This window comes from Micromys minutus, assembly GCF_963924665.1.
Source record: "Micromys minutus genome assembly, chromosome: 2".
In the NCBI taxonomy this organism is placed as follows: domain Eukaryota; kingdom Metazoa; phylum Chordata; class Mammalia; order Rodentia; family Muridae; genus Micromys; species Micromys minutus.
Window position 1 is genome coordinate 23,627,537 of NC_137971.1, and position 20,428 is coordinate 23,647,964.

The 20,428-nt window shown below is 43.4% G+C and overlaps 1 protein-coding gene across 7 annotated transcripts in view; it reads left to right on the forward strand.

Annotated features, from left to right (window-relative positions):
* CPEB3 (cytoplasmic polyadenylation element binding protein 3) overlaps positions 1-20,428 on the forward strand; it is a 182,813-nt gene that overhangs the window by 144,580 nt on the left and 17,805 nt on the right. For all 7 annotated transcript variants that reach the window (XM_080911222.1, XM_080911221.1, XM_080911223.1 and 4 more), the window contains 2 exons: positions 532-646; positions 9,780-9,961. In XM_080911222.1, the coding sequence (XP_080767348.1) occupies positions 532-646; positions 9,780-9,961 (297 nt within the window). The remainder of the gene's footprint in view (positions 1-531; positions 647-9,779; positions 9,962-20,428) is intronic.

Consider the following 20,428-nt stretch of genomic DNA (forward strand, 5'->3'; position numbering starts at 1 on the left):
GGAATAGCTGGGTCTTCAGGTAGTACTATATCCAATTTTCTGCTGTATCACCAGACAGATTTCCAGAGTGGTTGTATTAGCTTGCAACCCCACCAACAGTGGAGAAGTGTTCCTCTGAAAGGTAAATGTTTTAACTTGGGGTGGTGATGAGAATTGAAAATCCAGGCAAATAGATAATTCTTAGAAAATTGTCCTAATGTTTCTGTTCCTTTTAGCTGGATTTATTATAAAAAGCCAAATGGTTATCAACAGTCCGTGATGTGTTCAGATGAACTGAATTCAAACCTCAAAATCTGCTGAAGACTGCCTTTAATGACATGGGTGGTTTGTGCAGGGTTCATGACACATGTGTTGAGTGGCTTCCCCAAGACTAAATGGCACTTCACGCAGACCTTATTAAGTAAAACTTGATTTTATTTGGGACTTGGATGTTGTAAAAATGCACAAACCGTGGGTGTGTCTTGAGTCATCTTATTCTCATTTGGGGTTGATGGAAATGAAGTAAGGACCAAGTAAACGCCTTTTTTTCAGGTGCAAATCCGACCGTGGAACCTAAGTGACAGTGACTTTGTAATGGATGGCTCTCAGCCTTTGGACCCCAGAAAAACTATCTTTGTTGGGGGAGTTCCACGACCCCTTCGAGCTGGTGAGTGGAAATAGAATCAGCACACCAAAAGCGCTGAGCCCCCAATGCCTTAGCTCTGCTTCCCGTCAGCCATCCACAGCCTCCAAAGGGAAGTCTGCCATGCATTTCACTGAGTGACGTCTTTATGGTGGTTAAGAATTTTCCCCAAATGCTGTAGATTCTTATGGTGTGGGAGTCAATTTCATTAAACCATTCTGTGGAAAGGGTGAGGTCTATTTAGTTCTTTCCTTTTCACCCCCATGTTTAAAATCATAACACCTGGCAGTGTGCACGCTCATGCCAGTTAGTGTTGTTACAGGTGACAGTCACGCTGTCAGAAGTCTGCCCGAGTATCTGGGTGCCTAGGCAGTCAGAAGCCAAGCCACGGCTGGAGATTGTTCATGGGAACCAAACTGTACTTCTGAGCTTCCCCAGAAAGGCGGGATCTGATTAGTTCTTAGGATTTTCAGAAATTAATAATATATTAATATATATTAAGGCATTCTTTACTTGTAATTTTGGAGAAGCTCTTGTTTTGTGGTGGGTTTTTGGTGCAGTGCTGAGGATTGAACACAGGATTCCACACAACTAGACAAGTATTCACCTCCTCAACCCACCCGCATTTACCCTGACAGTCTTACAAAGTTTCCAGGCTGGCCTGGGACTCACCGTGTAGACCAGGAGGCTTTTGGAATCCTCCTGCCTCGGCCTTTCAGGTGGCTGAGATTGCAGGCCTGCACCACCTGGCCCAACTTCTGTTGTTGCTGCTGCTGCTTTGTTTCCAAGGATAAAACATTTGTGCTGCTGAGGGTAAGCTGAATCCTAATGAGCTAGAGATGTGAGGTAGTACTGAACTGATACTTCAATGCTTAGACCTGGAGACAGTCAGGAGCAGTGTGACACACCTGTCAGCCAGGCACTCTGCAGTCTGACACAAGATGCTTTTTAAATCTGAATCTTGCCTGAGCTACCACTTACTGAGTGAATACAAAGCCAGCCTGGGCTACACAGAAAATTCTGAAGGATTCTCAACATTATTTGAATTCTAACTCCAGTGTACACATTAAAAACAAACAAACAAACAAACCTTTACGATTCTATAAAGATATCTTTCTAAGTTTGATGGCTCACACTTTTAACTCTAGCACTAGGAGGTTGAAGCGGGGAGGTTTTGAGTCTGGGGCTAACCTACTTAGCCCTTGTGTTCAAAAACCAATGGGATAAGATCATAATTCTATTCTAAAGAACTTGTAAAATATTGTGACTATAGTAATTTTACATTAATTCTAAAAGTCAGAGATTTCTGGGTCTACTTTTTCTTATAATAAAAAACTGTACCAAAAGAAAGAGAGCAAAGCCACGAGAGCTCTTTTCCTTAGCCAACACGGCATGATAAAATCTAGGAAGGACCACCTCACTGGGAACAATGAGACTGAAACATGTAGCCTTTTGGTTGCCTTAGCTATGTGTTTTCATGAACAGGCCATGTGAGTGAGGTGCTGTGCAACACTCCCAATACTGAGACTGTCACTGTGTAAGGCTGGAAAGGGGCAGGAACTGTCACTGGTATCTGTCACTGCACATGGATTTTACAGTTGGATAGTCACTGCTACACACTGCAGATAATGACAGTGCAGTGGACGTTGTTCTAAGGTTTCACCCCTGCACTCTTTCCACATGAGGATCTTTAAAAGTCCTGCATCTGGACATGGGGGTGCACCGCTGGAACTCTAAGCAGAAGAAGGTGGGTCTCTTGAGTTCCAGGCCAGCTTGTCTCAGTAACACCCTGTCTAAAAACAATGTCTCACAATCATAAAAGAAAGCAACTGGCTTTAACTAGTCAGCCCTTGTCCTTAAATCACTAAAAGTGCAGTTGATACGCTACATTGTATCCAATGTTCAACATCAGCAAGATGCTCCAAGTTCTAGAATCAGGCAAAAATGATACGAGTTTATGAAGCTGGGCATGGTGACACATCTCTAATCCCCGTTATCCTTAGCTGCATAGGGAGTTCAAGCAAACCCGTATTATATAAGATCCTGCCGAAAGAGAGAGAGAGAGAGAGAGAGAATTCTATTTAGTTATCTAATCAGAAATAAGATTTATCTTCTTTGCCTAGAGAATATTCCTAATAAGTCTTAGATTTCTTTTTAAGTTAGCTATTTTTGCTTTAAAACTGTTTTGTTTTGGTGGATAATATAACAGAGACCTAGTCACTTGGTCTTTTTGAAGTGTCACTTCTAGCACACTTGCCAGCACTTCTAGAGGGCAGCTGGTAGCTAGGTGGCCAGGAAGTCCACTGTTTAATGAACAAGCAAAGGCAGACCATACTGAACTGAGTGACCTTGTGTTAAACAGGAAGTTTTATATAGGAAACCAGTTTTCAGAGCAGAACACAAGAGTCATGCTGACAGTTGAAGACTGAATTATGTCTACTTTTTAACATTTTGAAACGTGGTCTTGAAATATAGGACTTTTTAGAATGGATTTCTTGTCTGCTTGGTTGTTGCACAGCGCATGCATACAGGTGCATACAGGAGGCCAAGGGCAGAGCTGCGGTCACGTGATGGCGGAGTCATGTGATGTGGGCGCTGGGGGAGCAAACCCAGGTCCTCTGCAAAAACTGTCAGTGCTCCTACCCCTGAGCCTCTCTCTGGCTATAAGTGCTTTATAAAGTATTCCAAAGTATATTTCTTTATAAAGTACTTCAAAGTTCTTCCCTGGGCCTCAGTCAATAGGTCAGGCTTTGGCTGTTGGGATAAATTTTACTCTATCCTTGGCTAAAAACCGTCCTTTAACACATCAGAGCAATTAGAATGTTACCACTTTTATTATTCCTTTAGCTTATTTAAGGTTTTTGTTTGTTTTACTTTTGACATTGTAAGAAAGGGACTATGATCACTAATAGGTTTTCTAAATTTAGCCTGTATCCATCCTACTAGAAATGCCTCTAGAGAAGCACGTACTGTCCTGAATGGGCTCAGGGTATCCTCCCACTCTTCGATACTTTTTTTTTTTTTTTTTATTTTTGAGACAGGGTCTCACTCTGGTGACTATGTGTCATCAAACTCATAATCCTTCTGCTAGATATGAACCCTCGTACCCAGATCAAACTTCCCTTTTAAAATTCAGGTTGATAGGGAAAATCACAGGCCTAGAAAAACTAACCTGAGCATGAGGAAATCCAGTGAAGAGCATATCTGGATGAGGTTTCTCGTTCCGCAGCTGTGGGCAGAGGTCGGACAGCGTACACTGTTGTCATAACTTTCCCCGTCTATTACTCCTATGAGCAACAGCAGCAAGCTAAGAACGATTTGCCCCAAACCCAGTGTTTCTTAGGTCTGGATGTCTCCCTACTTTTCACCCCATTCACTTGGGGTATGGGGGGAGCTGTGAGTAGATTCATCCTGCCCTCGTGTGGCTAAAGTTTGCATATTCTTTAGAGAGTCTACAAAAGAACTAAGCAGTTTTGCTTTTCTGTTGGCTACAGAGACAACCATATGCTGACCTTTGACCAGGTGATAGGAGCAACATCTTTTCCTGGATGCCAGAACAGGAAAAGTCCTATAGCATTAGGACCTCTCCAAGACACACCCACACCTCTTCAGTCGGACAGTAAATCAGCATCAGGCTGGGGGCTGTGAAGGGATCAAGTGAAGACTGAACCATCTGCCCCCCCACACACACACCCTGTGCTCTCTGCCTCATTTGCACGTGTGTTTCTTTCATCTTCTTGATTTAGGTGTCTGATTTGAGGACCACTTAAGTAACTAAGCTTTGGAATCTCTTCTTTCAAGCCATGTTCTTCACGTGATGACTTTCTTCCAGCACTTGCTCAGTCTTGGCCGTGCAGAGCAGCCTCATCTTGAGAGGCTGCTGCCTTGAGCTCTTAAAACCCACTATTGCTTCTGTATTACTGCTTCTATGGTCTGATAATTCTTCCCTTTCCTTTCCTTCTTTGCCTTATCCTTAACCCCGTTGTTTTTTACATCCAGATAAAACCTGGAGAGAATATACATCTCAGTGTTTTTCGGAGTCATTTATTTCAGACATTTTTCACAAACATTCTGGTAGTTCACGTGAACTGGGATTGCATTCTGATTTGTAAACAGGAAATGTTGCTGTAACCGTATCCCTTTCTGTTCTGTGAGGTGGTAGTTGGCCAGAATTGCTGAATATCAAGTTTCTCAGCAGTAGACACTTTCATCCCATCCTAAGTTCAGTCTGAAGTGACCCAAATAAACTCCAGGTTTGAAGCGCTTGTACAGCTAAGGACTTGTGGTGCTGATATGTGTTCCACCCCTTCTTCCCAAACAAACCTTTGCCCATGGATCCTGTCAAACATTGTCATATCCACGACAGGCTGAGTCAGCATAGAGCTAAAGTTAGGCTGGAATGAACTGGTGTTTATAGAGCCGAGAGGAAGCCAGCTTAATTCAAAGCAAAGATTTGGAACTGGGAGGAAACAAAGGAAGCAGTCAGGTGCCTCAGTCAGGCTGAGTCCTCAGCCGTGCACGTGGAGCTGGCTCGTATGTGGTTAGTATTTATGACCTTGAGAGGCTGTAAGCAGTAGGCTTTGCAGTTGAGAAAGGAGGAGTCATTATTCAAGTAGCTTGGCGAGTCCTTCTGGTCTCTGTGCTGATGAAAACAGCTTTATCCAGTGGAGATCTGGGAAAGTGTCTACTTAAAAGAGCAATTTGGTACCAGTTTGATTTAATGAACTTAAATAAAAGTTCTCTTTCTGACTTAGTGCTTTGATGTCATCCAATTAAAAATGTTTCTGCGCTCACCTGACAGAATAGAAGTCTGTGAGCATGCCTCCTCCTGACCCCCTGGGAACCAGCATAAAGATTGTGGGAAGCCTAAAACATCCATCCCCTTCTCTTTCAGAAGGCAGGACTGCCTTGTCATCCTGAGGGCTTCCTGCCTCATTCCTGCCTGTTCTGTGTTATTTCCAAAGAGAAAAAGTGAACTTCTAGATTCATGGGGTCCTCATTCCTCTGCTGCCCTCCTTGGTTCTCAGTGTCCCCGTCTTAGATGTCGCCCTCAGGCTGGCTTTGAAAAGGAGCTAAACATGAGGAACACAACCCTGGGTGGAGTAGAGCGGGAAGAGTCACCAAGATGTTCTTTCTGGTGAACTGAAGTTTTTTTCTTATGTCTAAAGAATCATGAGCTGATCCTGGGAACTGTAACAGGTTCAGATTCAACTTGAGAAGTGCAGTCACCACGAGACAGAATTCCTGAGACTACTGTATGCTTCCCACAGCTACATTATTCCTGCTTCCCTCTCTGGTGTGAGACACAATGAAGCTCAGTGTGGGAGCCAGCATGAGGCTGGTAATGAAGCAATGAGAGCATAGGGTCTAAAATCCAGGATGCCCTTGCACGCATCTACGTATCCTGTCAGCTTCTCACTTCTGTGGTGACCAGGCAGACTCTGAGAACAGGGAGTGGTCGGAAGTGACTTTGAGGCATTCCCGGTAGACTCTTAACTGCTGCCTACGTGAACTCCATGTGGACCCCACACTCCTTCGTTCATGCCCAGTTCGTGAGCCCTTGTCTTCCTTGGGTTACTGTTTCTTTCTGTGCCCCAGGGAGTTATCCTATCACTCTCCCTACGGAAGGGAACTGAGGCTGAGGACTTGCTCTCATAGACTTACTCAGTAGGACACACCCTTGACTGATGAGTCAGCTTTCACAGCGAGGTCATGGTGCATCTGTGCAGACATAGATGAAAGAATCCGTGAAGATTTGGTTGTCTATACAATTACTGATTGTCTTGATTTTTTTCTGTCCCTTCTAGAAAGTCAGAATGACAGCCTGTCTTATCCTTACTTTTCTCTCATCAGAAGAAAAGGGCATTTGCAGGACTCTCTTGGACTCACTAATGATACTCACTGTAGAGAAACTTCTAAACCTAGTCTCTAAAGTAGTTGTATGTTGCAACATTTGCTAGTAAACTTACATCCTCTATTAAAAACAAAAACAAAAACAAAAAAAGCTTGATGCTGAAAGGATAGCTCAGCACTTAAGAGCACTTGCTGTTCAATCATGAGGACTAAAGTTCAAGTCCCAGCACCCACATTGGGTGGCTCCCAGATGCCTATTAATTCCAGACCCAAGGGTTTCAACATTTGCTTCCAGTCTCTGCAGACATTTGAACACATACAAATAAAAATAAACACTAAAACTGGGAGGCTTGCAGACTGAGGATTTTAGAACCTAGACACATTCTGCTTCTTTGGTTCTACTAGTCACCCATCCAGTACAGGATGCATTGTTTCTTCTGCTGCTGCCTTTTTGTATTAAAATGATTGGAAATGGATTACTTATTGAAAAGAGCACTACTTTTTTGACTATTGGAAACCCTGGTCAGTCTTTAAGGGACATCACTCTAGTTTTAAGCATAGTATGAGTTCAGGAAGACATATGGGTTGAGTAAATGGCCAACTGTAAACAGTTGTTTGCTTTTTTTTTTCTTCAATGATGATCATAACTTAGACTTACTGTAGTTAAAATATAATCATGGAGGGCTGAGGAATTTAAAAGATCATCCTTAGCTACACAGAGAGTTTGAAGCCAGCCTGGGCTACATGAGAACAATGCAAACATCTTTTACCACCCCACTCCACCCCCCAAAAAAAACATGAATTAGACAAAGTGTCAGTTTCCTTGAGGAAAAAAACATTTCTTTAGCCACTTCAGGCTTGTTTATTTTTTTATTTCTATTTTTATTTTTTTAGCCTTTTAACAAATTGCCTTTCACTTTAGTAAAACATTACTGCTCAAATATCTGGAGACTTTTTGATGACCAAGACAGTACCACAGAACTCAGGAGAAAGCTCAGTCTATGAGCAAGATCTTGATTCCCCAGGACCCACATAAGCAAGTGATAACCAGGCACAGTTATGGTGCTCACGTGAGGAGGCAGTGCCAGGTGGATCTTTGACGCTCAGTGGCGGGCCAGACAGCCTAACAGGCATCAAAACCAGGGTGGACAGCTCCAGAGGAATGGTACCCAAGATTAACCTCTGTTGTCCTCATACATGCCACACACATACATACAAAAATGACCATGTAGCTCATGAATGGAAATTATTTCTATATAACTTTTATAAAAGCATAATTGGGTGAGAGTCCCTGCTTCTTCTCAGAAATAGTTAACTACCTACTGTAACATCAGCCGTGATCTAGTCTTTGACACATAAAGATGATTTTCAACTGAAAGATTCACACAGTAATGGAATGTTTGTGCTTATGAGAAGAGCCTTCTGGAGTCAGGGTTCCTAACACTCCTTTAGAGGCTGCTGTGGAAACACTAGCTCCTCTTTAACCAGAGCTACATGCTTCCTTCATAATCCAGGCACCCTTTTGAGTCCTTAGAAGGAAAGACAAGTGTTTGGTTCCTTTCTGGCTTTCTTTGACTGGCCACTGGAGTATTTTCTCTCTACTATTCTAGAGAAAACCTGGTCTTTGGAAAATTAGTATCTAATTTCCTGGGCCTTGATATTAATTATTAATTAATTATTTCACCAAGAGAAATTCATTAATGGATATGATTTCCAATCTTCCCTTCAGTAGTCTGCTTTCTGCTCAGAATAACACCGTGCACGTAAGGAAAAGGTTTAGCCATCAGAGGATGAGGTGTGAGGAACCGCTGACCTCTGCTGTTCAGGGTACAGGTGCAGTTCCTGTGGCATTGTGCAAGCGAGTGTATCCGAGGTGATGTCTGGAGGCTGCAGCACAATCTACTTGGCTTTAGCCAGCGGTGCTTCCAGCTGTTGGGACTCAGTAACTCTGGGATGGCTGTCTGCTGCTTGGCCTTCCATACCACTTACTCCTGGGCTAGCTGGTGCTAGTTCATTTTCTCGCTTGAAACTTACTGCTTTGATATAAGTCATTCTTCCTTTAAAAAAAAAAAGTGGCATTTAGGGAAAATAAAAATCAGTGTTAGGTTGTCTATTACAAAAGGAAATCTGAAGTGCAACCATGGCTTTTCTGACAGGAGGACAGTTTTTCTTACTGTCTTTGCAACCTCATTATGCCTGAATGAACTCACTTTACATCTGAAGAACTCAGGGGTGTCCTAACACACCATTGGGCCTGCAGAACCTTTGCTAGACCCCACCAGAAGAATGTGGTGGTGTTTGCAGTGCTGGCTCTGGTCATTGTCTGTTTTTCCCTGTTTTTTCCTTTTCAAATGCCATATGTAGGTTGAAGGAGAATGGGTTTAGGTCACTTCGGAGGGGTAGGCCTGAGTCTTTGGATTTAGACTGTGGCTTGAAAGGAATGGCCATAGCCAGAGATGGTGCTTTCAAGTAAACAGTTACCTTCAGGCAGTTGGCAGCACAGGTAAGTGCCACGTGTCTCTCGGGGGCACCCTGATTGACAGTGGGTGTCATTTTTAATATCAAACCTTTGGGATGTTCCAATTCCAAAATAGCTTCTCTATAAGCATTTTGTAAATATACCAAAATCAAGGCAAGAAACACGGCAGAGACTGTAGACTGGACCGTTAGCTTAGACCTCTAACAAGATTGCAGGTGTGTGTTTGTAACAGCTTGGAGACAGCTTGCTGGCTCTGCGCTGCTGTTCCTATTAAGTACTGCTAATATTTAGAATTCAGCGTGAGACGCTGTGAAGATTTCTCAGTTGGGGTAGAGTCTCCTCTTTATTATCACCGGCAGTTTCAGAGCTGACATCTGTAGACACATTGTCTCTAGATAGAATAAGGACTTGGTTCCGCAGCTCTGACAAGGCAGTGAGGCGTTAGAGGTTGTGTTCAGGCTCAGGCTCTGTAAGTCGTTGTCCCTCCATAACTTGTTAGGCCACCATAAATTGCTTTACCCTCCCAGGCTCAGGACAGTAGGTAAAGAGTTCCTTTAGATGTTAGGGGCAGATCCCCACTAGAGTGCTCCTTTAATCCTGTTGCTTTAGTTATGACTGCATAACCCTCTGTGTATACCTGTAAACTGTTGTGTATTTTGTTAAAATATCCAGTGAGTAGCTCTTCTATTGGAGTCGAAGGACTGATGTGGACATTCTGCATAAGTCTTCACTGGGTTTTCTTTTTGTAGTTAGACTGCATGCTCCCCCTTTTCCTGGGTGAGTATCTCCAAAGAGTTATGCATGGACGTGTCCATTTTCTTACAGTTGAGCTGGCGATGATAATGGACCGTTTGTACGGCGGCGTTTGCTATGCTGGCATCGACACAGACCCGGAGCTGAAGTACCCGAAGGGCGCTGGGCGAGTCGCTTTCTCCAATCAGCAGAGCTACATTGCAGCCATCAGTGCGCGCTTTGTGCAGCTTCAGCACAACGACATTGACAAGCGGGTAAGCGGCCCGGGTGGGATAGGCGTGGGAGGAAATGAAGTCTGTCTTATGCAGTGGGCAAGACAGCACTTTGTGGTCATAAGACAGCAGCTGTATCTTGGGTGGCATTAGGCTATGTGTCCATGGAGGTTGTCTAACTAAAGAAGAGAGGATCCTTAGTGTTTTAGAGATGGATGAGCCTCCCGCCTTGTTTCTTCTCCTCAGGGTGATGTAAATAAATCCAAAAAATTTAGTGCACCAAAGCAGTAGCAATGCCTTAAGAAAGACCGAGAGCCCATCACCTGTTGGACCCAGGCAGTGCTCTGAAAATAAACTTGAATTGACCTGTGTAGAAGTCCATATAAAATTTTGAACCTACATTTTTTAATTGTAACATCACACTTAATAGCAGTCATGGGAACCAGATACTATCTTCAGTCTTCTCTCTAGCTTCACCTAATTTTACTACTCAGGACACACATGCATGTATACACGCATACATGCTATATCACCTACCACTCACTCTTCGTGGTCACCTGCGTGGGCTCGAGGCATTGAGGGAGTCGATGTGCTCAGGTGGCTCTGTGGACAGTTCTCCAGTGTTGGGAAGGTTGGGAGGATGGACGGAAGGTATCTGAGTAAAACACACAAAGGAGAGCACCGTGTGTGACTTTCTGCCATGGAAGTGTACAGTGCTTGTTCATGCTTCTAAATGGAGGTGATCCTTGAGGCACTGATGGACTGGAATGAATGAAGTAGTGTCCTGCTGGGAGCTTTACACACCCTCTGCGGTCGTCTTTCATCGATTTTGTGTAGCAGTGGAAATTTCCCTTGGTGATGTACTTCTCATATTCAGCAAAGTTATGTTTTGTTAACATGTGTTCTGATCAAATTACAAAAGGCAGTGCTTAGAATAAATATTCTGTGGTTCCTTGAGAGTAGATGGTAGTGGTTTCTCTGTTAATTTTTTTTTTAATTTTTATCAAAGAACTTCTAATTTTGAATAATTTCTGAGATCCTTAGGTAGTTCGTGCTCCATGACTCTGTTCATCTTTGGGTTTATCTACATTAACAGTTAAGAGCTTTCAAGCTGTACCAGTGCCTTTAAAGGAGACTTTTAAGAGAAAGTAGCTGAGTAGATTAATTTCACATGAATTTAGGTTTTAAATGTTACAGCTATAGTGTTACCCAAGGCATTTTACCTTACATGCATTATAATAATGCTTTTATCACAGCCGCCTTCCACTGCCACCCCTCCGACCCCTTCCCTATTCCTTCCAAACCTTCTCCCTCCTAACGTGCTGTTTTTCAACCCATTGAGTTCACTCCGTGCTGCCTGCATGTGCATAGATGGAACCCGTCTACAGCAGCATGGATAGCCTTGCAGAGACCGTGTCCCTCAAGAGCAGTCATCAGCTGCCGCTGGTTCCTCTGCCTGGGTGGGGCTTCATGGGCTCCTTCCCCATGTTGGGATTTTGGTTGGCTTGGTCTCCTGTGGCTCTTGTGCATGTAAGCCACAGCTACTGTGAGTTTGTGGGCGATGGCCCTACATGCTCAGTACATATCAGTACACAGTCTCACTGCAGATGTCTCCCACTGGCACAGTCTTTCTGACCCTCTTCTGTGGTGTCTGCTGAGCTTTGGGGGTGTGATACAGATGTCCCATTTAGAGCTGAGCACTACACAGTCTCTGATTGTCTGCAAGCTGGTCAGTCATGGGTCTCTGCACTAATTACCATCTACTGCAAAGAAGCCTCTCTGATGAGGACTGGCAGAGACACTCACTGCTCAGTGGGTATTAACATAGTTTAAGGGCAAGTTATTGCTGTGTCTGTTCAGCAGAATATTCATCCAGCCATGGGTTATGAATTCCATTTTATGGAGTGAACCTTAAACTCAACCAGAAAGTACTGTTTACTCTCCTAACAGTCATGTATTACTGCACCAATGGGCACATCTTACCATGCCAAGATGTATGTCTTGTTAGCACATGTGTCTGACCAAATTAGAATAAATATTATATGGACTCCTTGAGAATAAGTGGTAGTGGGGTTTTGTTAATTAAAATTATTAATTTTTTTTTTTGAGAATCTTGAAACATTCTGAGTTCATGGAGACTCAGAAAAATAACAAAGATTCAACTTTTCTGGTTTGCCAAGTACCCAAGCTTCCTCCTTCCTAACAGTAATTCTCACACACACAAGACGAAGCCCCACAGAGAGAGGCATAGTGTCTCTGACTCATCCCCAGGGTGGACCTATTGATTGGTTCAATCTGAGATTTTCAATAAACTTTTTGGAATTCACACATGGTGTTTTTTTGGAGGTTCTCTTAACTACTGCTACTGTTTCTAGGAACCTGCCCACTAGGCCTGCTCATTTGGACATCGGATACATTTACATTCAGACTGCAATCCCACCTATCACTGGTGAATCTGGACAATATGCTTTACCCGGAGAACATGATTCTTATATGAAGGCAGCTTTCTTTGTTCCCCTCTGAGGATGATAAATGAGGAAGGGCGGGGGATTGTTCTCCAGTAGTCATCCATGTGGGAGCACTGGAAACCAGAGAGTGGATGAGTCCCTGCATGGCTCTGTCTTCTCTCAGAGCCCCACTCATCTTGTCTTTTGTTTTCCTTTGCTGGGAGGAGTGGGAACCTGGGTTCGTCTTGAGTTGGGCTTCTTTTCCCATTGTTGACCTGTAAATATAAAAATTCCTCGCTCTCCGTTATGTCCCCGCCTGTCTTTGCATTGAGCATAGCTACACAATGCTTGTCTCAGGCATTGTGAGTCTGTTAGCTAAAAACACTTTAAGTCTTTTATGCTCATTCATACTTTTATTTCTACTCATCTTTCTACTAAACTTTAAATTTGAGCTTTCTGGAGAGTCTTTCCTTAAACAGTGAGGATGCTGTCAGTCGTGGGAACATCTTTCCTGAATTAACTCTTCCAGGGTTTGAGCAATAATCTCATAGTAGAGCTTCCGAGGCTTGTACTAAAAGTCATGGTGCTGTGTCCACCACTACCCATAATCCATTTGTGTTGCTACTGTGGATTCTAGGGTGCTGCTCTCTTCTTCCTTCCTCTATGAGCCTGGAGTTGCCTTTGAGCCCCAACTGTTTTAAATAGTGCCAGCCTTCCTTTGCTGTCCGCAAAGGTATAAATGTAGATTGAGTGGGGCCGTGGCACATCAAGGCCACTCCCTTTCTGTTGGCAGCCTTTATCCCTTGCACTGCTTACTCCTGGGGGAGGGGAGAGTGATGGAGGCCGGCTGCAGAGCAGATGCGCTCGGCCCTCAGGTTCACGGTCCATTGGGTGTCTGGCACCTGAGTCTGTGGGTGGCGTCCGCTCTCATCAGTGCAGGCGCACTAGAAGAACGCATACATGATGGAAAGCTACGGTATGTGTCCTTCCCGTCCACTGAAATGTTTTCAGCAAAGTCGTCTCTCGACATAAATATTTGTTTATTGGTGTGTTGCTAAGATTAATATTCTAGATGAAGTTATTTATGGAGAAACATTACCTTTAGATTTATTTGTTTTTTCTAGCCATCCTAAGAGAAATGCTGACTGCTGTATTTCTGTAAAAATGTCAGCACCAACACGTTGAAACGGTCAGTCCTGTCGCCTTCACGCTGCTTTCCTATCACTCAGCCTACTCTTATAATCTTTGAGGACAGGTGTTTATAACCGCTTCATTTAGCTGTTTTATGACATTCATATCTACAACTACCCTATTTAACAATGAAATTCAAATATCTTTAGTATATTTGTACCATTTTGCATGTATCACGAAGATGGGTTTCAGACCACAGAGGTATTTTCACATCCAACCTTGTGTGTGTGGTAAGAGGATCCGCTTCGTGTAAGCTACACTGGGAGCGGGCACACACTGCCTGCATCTTCTGTCTTCACTTGGTTCATCAGGATAGGACCCTGCTTAGTTAACTGTGCTCCTCAGACTCAGCAACAAAGTAGTGCAGGCACTATGAGCCCTGTTGTGGATATGTCTTAGCATCCTTTGTTGAAGGAGCTGCTACATCCTCACAACAGTGAGTTACTGCTGTGGCATGTCTAGCCACAAGAGGACTAACAAATGACTACCAGGACTAATTGGCCATGTTCTGGTAGTCCTTACAGATTCAGGCCTTGATCTCGACTGTGACACTCTAGAGAGTTTCTAGAACAGGAAAGGAACTTGATTGTGTGTAGAGTAAATTGGGGTGAATGGGCTGTCTCTCACTGAACATAGAGTTGCTTCTTCATAGTCTATCTCTACACCATTCTATTTTTGTTTTCATTTTCTTTGAGACAGAGCCTCCCAGGATGACCACAGACTTATAGTCTTCTCGCCTCAGCCTACTGGGTGCTGGGTTATAGTCATCTGCCACCTCTTCTGGCCCATTTAAAGCAATTGGAATCTTCTAATGAGTTCATAATTTTAAATAGACCACTTATCTATTTAAACCATTTGGCTACATTCTACTGCCTTTAGGATGAAGGTTGAAACAAACTTAAACTTTCCTAAATGACCCTTCATATAATACATACTTGCTTTCCCTTCCTGCCTTCCTTATCCTGACTGAGCCAGCCATAGCTGGCCTTGTTCTCCATTCCTCAGAGTCAAACCTTCAATTATCTGACTAATACCTTTCCTTCAGGCCTCACCATCATTGTGGTCATTTTATTTATTCATAGCTCCCACAATCATATCCTCACCTCTGTGACACTGAGCACCAGGGTAAGAAAATCATACTTTACTTGAAGTCCATTTATTAAAGGCTGTGCAGTCCACAAGGGCAGTGACTGTCTTTTAGAGTAGCTGCTGCATACTCTGAATTGGCATGCAGTTGGCAGCTGAATCTTCATCAGCGAGGGATATGATTGAATGCTGATTGAGAGGTAGTCCAAATGGGAAATCCCTCTCTTCCGACCTTCGGCACTATCTGTCTGTGCACCACACACTCTTTTCTCAGCCTCTCTTTTCTGCTTAATTAAGATACTCACTTGAGTAATAAAAAAATTAGATTTTGCTACCTAAAATATCAGAAAGTGTTGTTTGACTCTTAATAATGTATTGAACCTGGACTTAACCATAGGCCTAATCCTCAACAGGAAGACTGGTTTCAGCAAGTCAGGCAGAGCAGCTTCAGTTTTGGAGGCCCCTCAGCCGCCCTGCTTGTTTGAGTCCTAGTGTTCTGTTTGGTCATTTGTCATCTTGTTCCTCTTGAGCGGTGCTAGGATGGGGACTCCACCACAGAGCCACATCCCTCACCCTTTAGGACCCAAAGAGTCTTCAAACTCACTTTGTCCTTAAATCTTAAAGGCTCAAACCTAACTTTGAGAATCATAGGCCCCACCAGGCAGTGATGTACACTTTTAGTCCCCGCACTTTGGAGGTAGAACCAGGGGTCCGTCTGCTGAGCGAATTTCAGGGCAGCCAGAGTTACTTGTGACCCTGTCTTGCAAAAACAAAAACACAAAAAACAAAACACAGCAAAAAGCCCATATTAAGTCTTGTGTTTGTCTAGCACAGTGGTTTTCAACCTTCCTAATGCTGCAACCCTTTGATATAGTTCTTCATGTTGTGGTGACCTCCACCCCAACTATACAATAGTTTTCATTGCTCCTTCATAACTATATGAACCATAAATGTTTTTGGAGAAATATTTGCCAAAGGGGCCACAATCCACAGGTTGGTAACTGCTGGTTATATACATATGATTTTGGGGGAGACTAGTGCAGGGAAGTTATGAAGTCAAAAGCAGCCTGGGCTGTGGAGTGAGGTGGAGGTTCACTTGAGTTGCATAGTGAGACATTCTTTTAAAAAAAAGAAAAAGAAAGCTGGGTGGTGGGAGTGCACACCTTAATCCCAGCACTTGAGAAAATCTTTTGAGTTTGAGGACAGCCTAGTCTACAATGCAGGTTTCAGGACAGCCAAGCTACGTAGAGAAACCCTGTTCTTCAAAAATAAATAAATGGATGGATAGACGGATGGACAGACAGACTGACTGACTACAACAAAAGACATTGTTTCAGTATTTAAATAACTTCAGGAATATAAAGTGTGTGGAGCAAGGGCATGGAGAATCGCTGGGACAGCTCCAGTGTGTTTCTGGATGTGCTAGAGCATTAACAAAATAAATTTGAAGGTTTCCTGTGCTGTTTACAGTTATTTTGATTTTTACATCTTTTGTAGCAAGGTCTAATTATATGTTCCAGGCTGGCCTTGAACCCTGACCCTTAGAGTATACTCAGTTATGCACACCCGTGGGTCTACTCTCTGGGGAATCATTGCTCTACTTAAAAGTACTAACTTGAGAACTGACTCTTCCTTCCTCCATTGTGGTGTGAGCTTAAGGAAGGTCAAGGGGTTCTGTTAAGACCACCTGCCTAGGTGTCCAGTGTGTTCCAGAGGTAAAGGAGCAGACGGATGGGTGGTGTGGGCACTTACTGGCCCACTTACACTACGCCTCACCATATGTCCATAGCTAATTATCATCCCTTTGCCCTCCCCTTCTTTTAACGTACCTGTGTAGTCCCTAAGTTTAAGGAAATGCTTGGTTGAAGGTATCACTAAAACCACTAACCTAGGCATCAGTGTGCCAGCCCTCTGTGGATGTTAGCCAAGACACACTAGAGGGATTTCAAGTTCCTTCTCATTTTCCGTTTAATGGACTGGAGGGTTTTCTTTTTTTGTCTTGTTTAGAAAGAAACGCCTGCCTAGTCCGTATCTTTTCTCTGATAATGAAGATTTTGAGCCTTAACTGGAATGGAAATTAGTATTAAAATTTGCCTTTATTCTTTTTTTAATGTTTTTGTTGTTGTTGTTAAACAAAAACAAAACAAAACAAAACAAAAACACCTGAAATCGTCTAAACTACCAAAGTATGACAAGAGCAGAAATGGCCTCTGCACTCCTGTCTGCTTTAATGGTGTTTCAGAAGGGATGATGATGATGAAGCTTTGGGCCGGGAGAGCCCTGAAGTAGCTTCTGCATAGTTCACATCTGTGTCACTCACACCTGAGGGACCCCTGCCGTGGGAAAAGGAAGCCACTAAAAATGGGACTCTTTTTACATGAGATTGTCCTACTCTTTTGTTTGCTTTATATGATATATAAAACAATATAAAGTATATAAAAGTCAATTGAATCACAGTCTAGCAAAACTCTGACTGGATTGACACGAGCAGTCTGTCTGTCAAAGTCTGAGCCTAAGCTGGCTTTGGAAGGCTCGGACAGTGTTGAGGGTGGTGGACACTGGGTAAGCGCTGCCATTTCAGCCTTTTCACTAGAGAGAAGGGTATAGATTAGAACCAGCCAATATGAGGTCTTCATTCTAGTACTAACCTTTTTATGGTGCAAATGTGGGTGTGGTTTGTATACATGTTTGCATGTATGTATGCACATGTGTGTGGAGGCCCACAATTAGCATCAGGTCATGTTCCTCAGTCGTTCTTCTCCTGGTTTATTGAGTCAGGGTCATTTAGTAAGCCTGGAGCTCACCAATCTCATCTAGCAGGGCTAGCCAGCTTGTTCCAAGGATCTCTGGTCTCTGCCTTTCAAGTGCTAAATTACAGGCAGTTGACATGCATGCCTGGCTTTTGTGTGGTCATGAGATTTAAATCCAGTCCCCAGAGTTGTTCAACAAGCACATTATCCACTGAGACATCTCCCTAGCTCTTCTATACATCTTAAAAGAACACTGGCTCCCTGCCCCTCTGTGTGTGTGTGTGTGTGTGTGTGTGTGTGTGTGTGTGAGTGAGAGAGAGAGAGAGAGAGAGAGAGAGAGAGAGAGAGAGAGAGAGAATGTGCTTTTGAAAACCATAAAGCAGTGCCAACATTTAATAACACTGATAACACACTGACTTCTGTGACTCCGAATGGTTGGTATCAGAGGTTACCTGGGAGTTGTTCATTAAAGGCTATATTAGAATTTTGCATCACAAATTTCAGGTGAGGGGCAAATTTGTTGATGTTCAGTTTTTAAGCAGGAGGACTCTGAGAAGGCAGGTCAGTCCTAACCAGGATGCCACTATGATTAGCTCCCATAATCTGTCATTTCCTAAAGTGTGTTCCATGAAATATGCATGAATCTAGGAATTTTCAAAGTGTGGATTTTCAGTTCTTCTTAGAAGGGGGAACAAAATACTCATAGGAGGTAGAGATTGGGAAGGACTTGGGAGGAGGAGAGGGGAAGGGTAAAAGAGGGGGCGGGATCAGGTATGAGAGGAAATGGGGATGATATGCAAAGGGTCAGAAAATTGAACAGAGGTAAGTGGCAATGGGGGAGGGGGAACTGAGGATTGCCACCATAAAGTCCCAGATGTTTGGAAAGCAAGAGGCTCCCAGGACCCCATAGGGAAGACCTTAGCTGAAATACCCAACAAATGGGAGGGAGAACCTGTAGAGACCATATCCAGAGGTTAGGCAAGGCCCCCGGTTGAGGGATGGAACCACCCACTCATCTCCAGATTTTTAACCCAGAATTGCTCCTGACTAAAGGAAATAAAAAGTGGAGCAGAGACTGAAGGAAAGGCCATCCAGAGACTGCACCACCTGGGGATCCATCCCATATACAGTCACCAAACCCAGACACTATTACTGATGCCAAGAAGTGCTTGCTGACAGGAGCCTGATATAGCTGCCTCCTGAGAGGCTCTGCCAGAGCCTGACAAATACAGAGACAGATGCTCTCAACCAACCATTGGACTGAGAATGGAGACTCTAGGGAAAGGACTGAAGGGGCTGAAGGGGTTGGCAAACCCATAGGAATAACAATATCAACCAACCAGAACCAACCCCTCCCTTTCGAGCTCCCAGGGACTAAATCACCAACCAAAGAGCACACATGGAGGGGCCCATGGCTCCAGCTGCATATGTAGCAGAGGATGGCCTTATCTGGCATCAGTGGGAGAAGAGGCTCTTGGTCCAGTGAAGGCTCAAGGCTTGATGTCCCAGTGTAGGGGAATGCCAGGGTGATGAGGTGGGAATGGATGGGTGAGTGGGGGAGTACCCTCACAGAAGCAGGGAGAGGGGGATGGGATGAGGGTTTGTAGAGGAGAAACTGGGAAAGGGGTAACATTTGAGATGTAAATAAATAAAATAGCTAATAAATAAATAAATTTAAAAAGGGTTTTGAAAAAGAAAAAATAAAATTTGTCTTGTTTAAAATCTAAGTATCAAAAAAGTTTGAAAATACTTGCTTAAAGTAGTTAGGTATATAGTTTATCTAGAACATATTAGAATCTTTTACATGTTAACTTCATTGTAAACATCCAAGAAAGAGGCAAGTTTTCACATAAATATTTTTCCCATTATAAATTACATTTTTGATTAGCATATAACATATAACAACTTCATTGTGACATTGTCATAAATATCTCCAAATATTAGGACTCTTCTAAGATCTATTGTATATGGAGAATAATGATGGAGGAGACACTGTTTTCAACTTTCTCTCTTTCATGTTCAAACTACATGACAGAACACAATTTAATACACAGTTGATTATTTCTCCTTTCTCAGTCCCTTCCTTCCTTCCTTCCTTCACTTCCTTCCTTCCAGTGTTCTACCTGCCCTAACCTTTCCAGCTGCAGATGGTTTGGGTGAGGCAAGGGTATTCTGTGCAGGTCTGTGACAATGATGGGACACTGAAGGTATAGTTGATAACACTTTAGTCTGTGACTTATTTGTGGTATTAATGGTCAAACACAGGGCCTCTTTAATGCCAGACATGAGTTTCACTGTGGAGCTGCATCCCCAGCCCTAAACTTTTCTCTTTTCTTTGGTTACGTGAGATTATCCAGTGCTTTTTCCTAAGGCATCTAAACTGGCTCCATGTTATGATTTCGTTCCTGTATGAAATGTATGGGATGTGAGCTGTCCCACATGGGTGCTGGGCATAGAACTTGTCCTCTGGAATTGCAGTGTATGTAGCCAATCACAGAGCCATCTCTAGCCCACATGTGTGTAATGTATTTGGGTTGCTTTACTGATTGTTACTCTCTCATCCCAACAAGTCCTTCTGTCTGTGTTCTCCTTGAGACCTGGAGGATCCCATATATCCCAGGCCAGCCTCACAACTGGCAATAGCCAAGGCTGATCTTGAACTTCTGATCTTCCTGCCTCCATCTCCTTGGTGTTGGGATTACAGGCATGGGCCACCATACTCGGTTTGTGTGCAGGGACTAAACCCAGATCTCTGCATGCCATTCCCATTTTCTACCAACTGAGCTACAGCCCCAACCCCTAAAATGTCTTACTTAAAGTACCATTGACAAATAATGCTTTCTTTACTATTTTAGCTTAGTGTTGAGGCCTAGAGACACAGTTTCAATTAACCAAATTGGGGCTTTTTTAAATACTTTGATTTAAAGAACATTGTACAGCTAAGCAATAGCACGTACTGTTTGCTCTCATACTCCTTAAAACAGCCCCTTTTCATTTCACCAGATGCTGTCTATTGCCCCTTTCTTTTTCAAGCA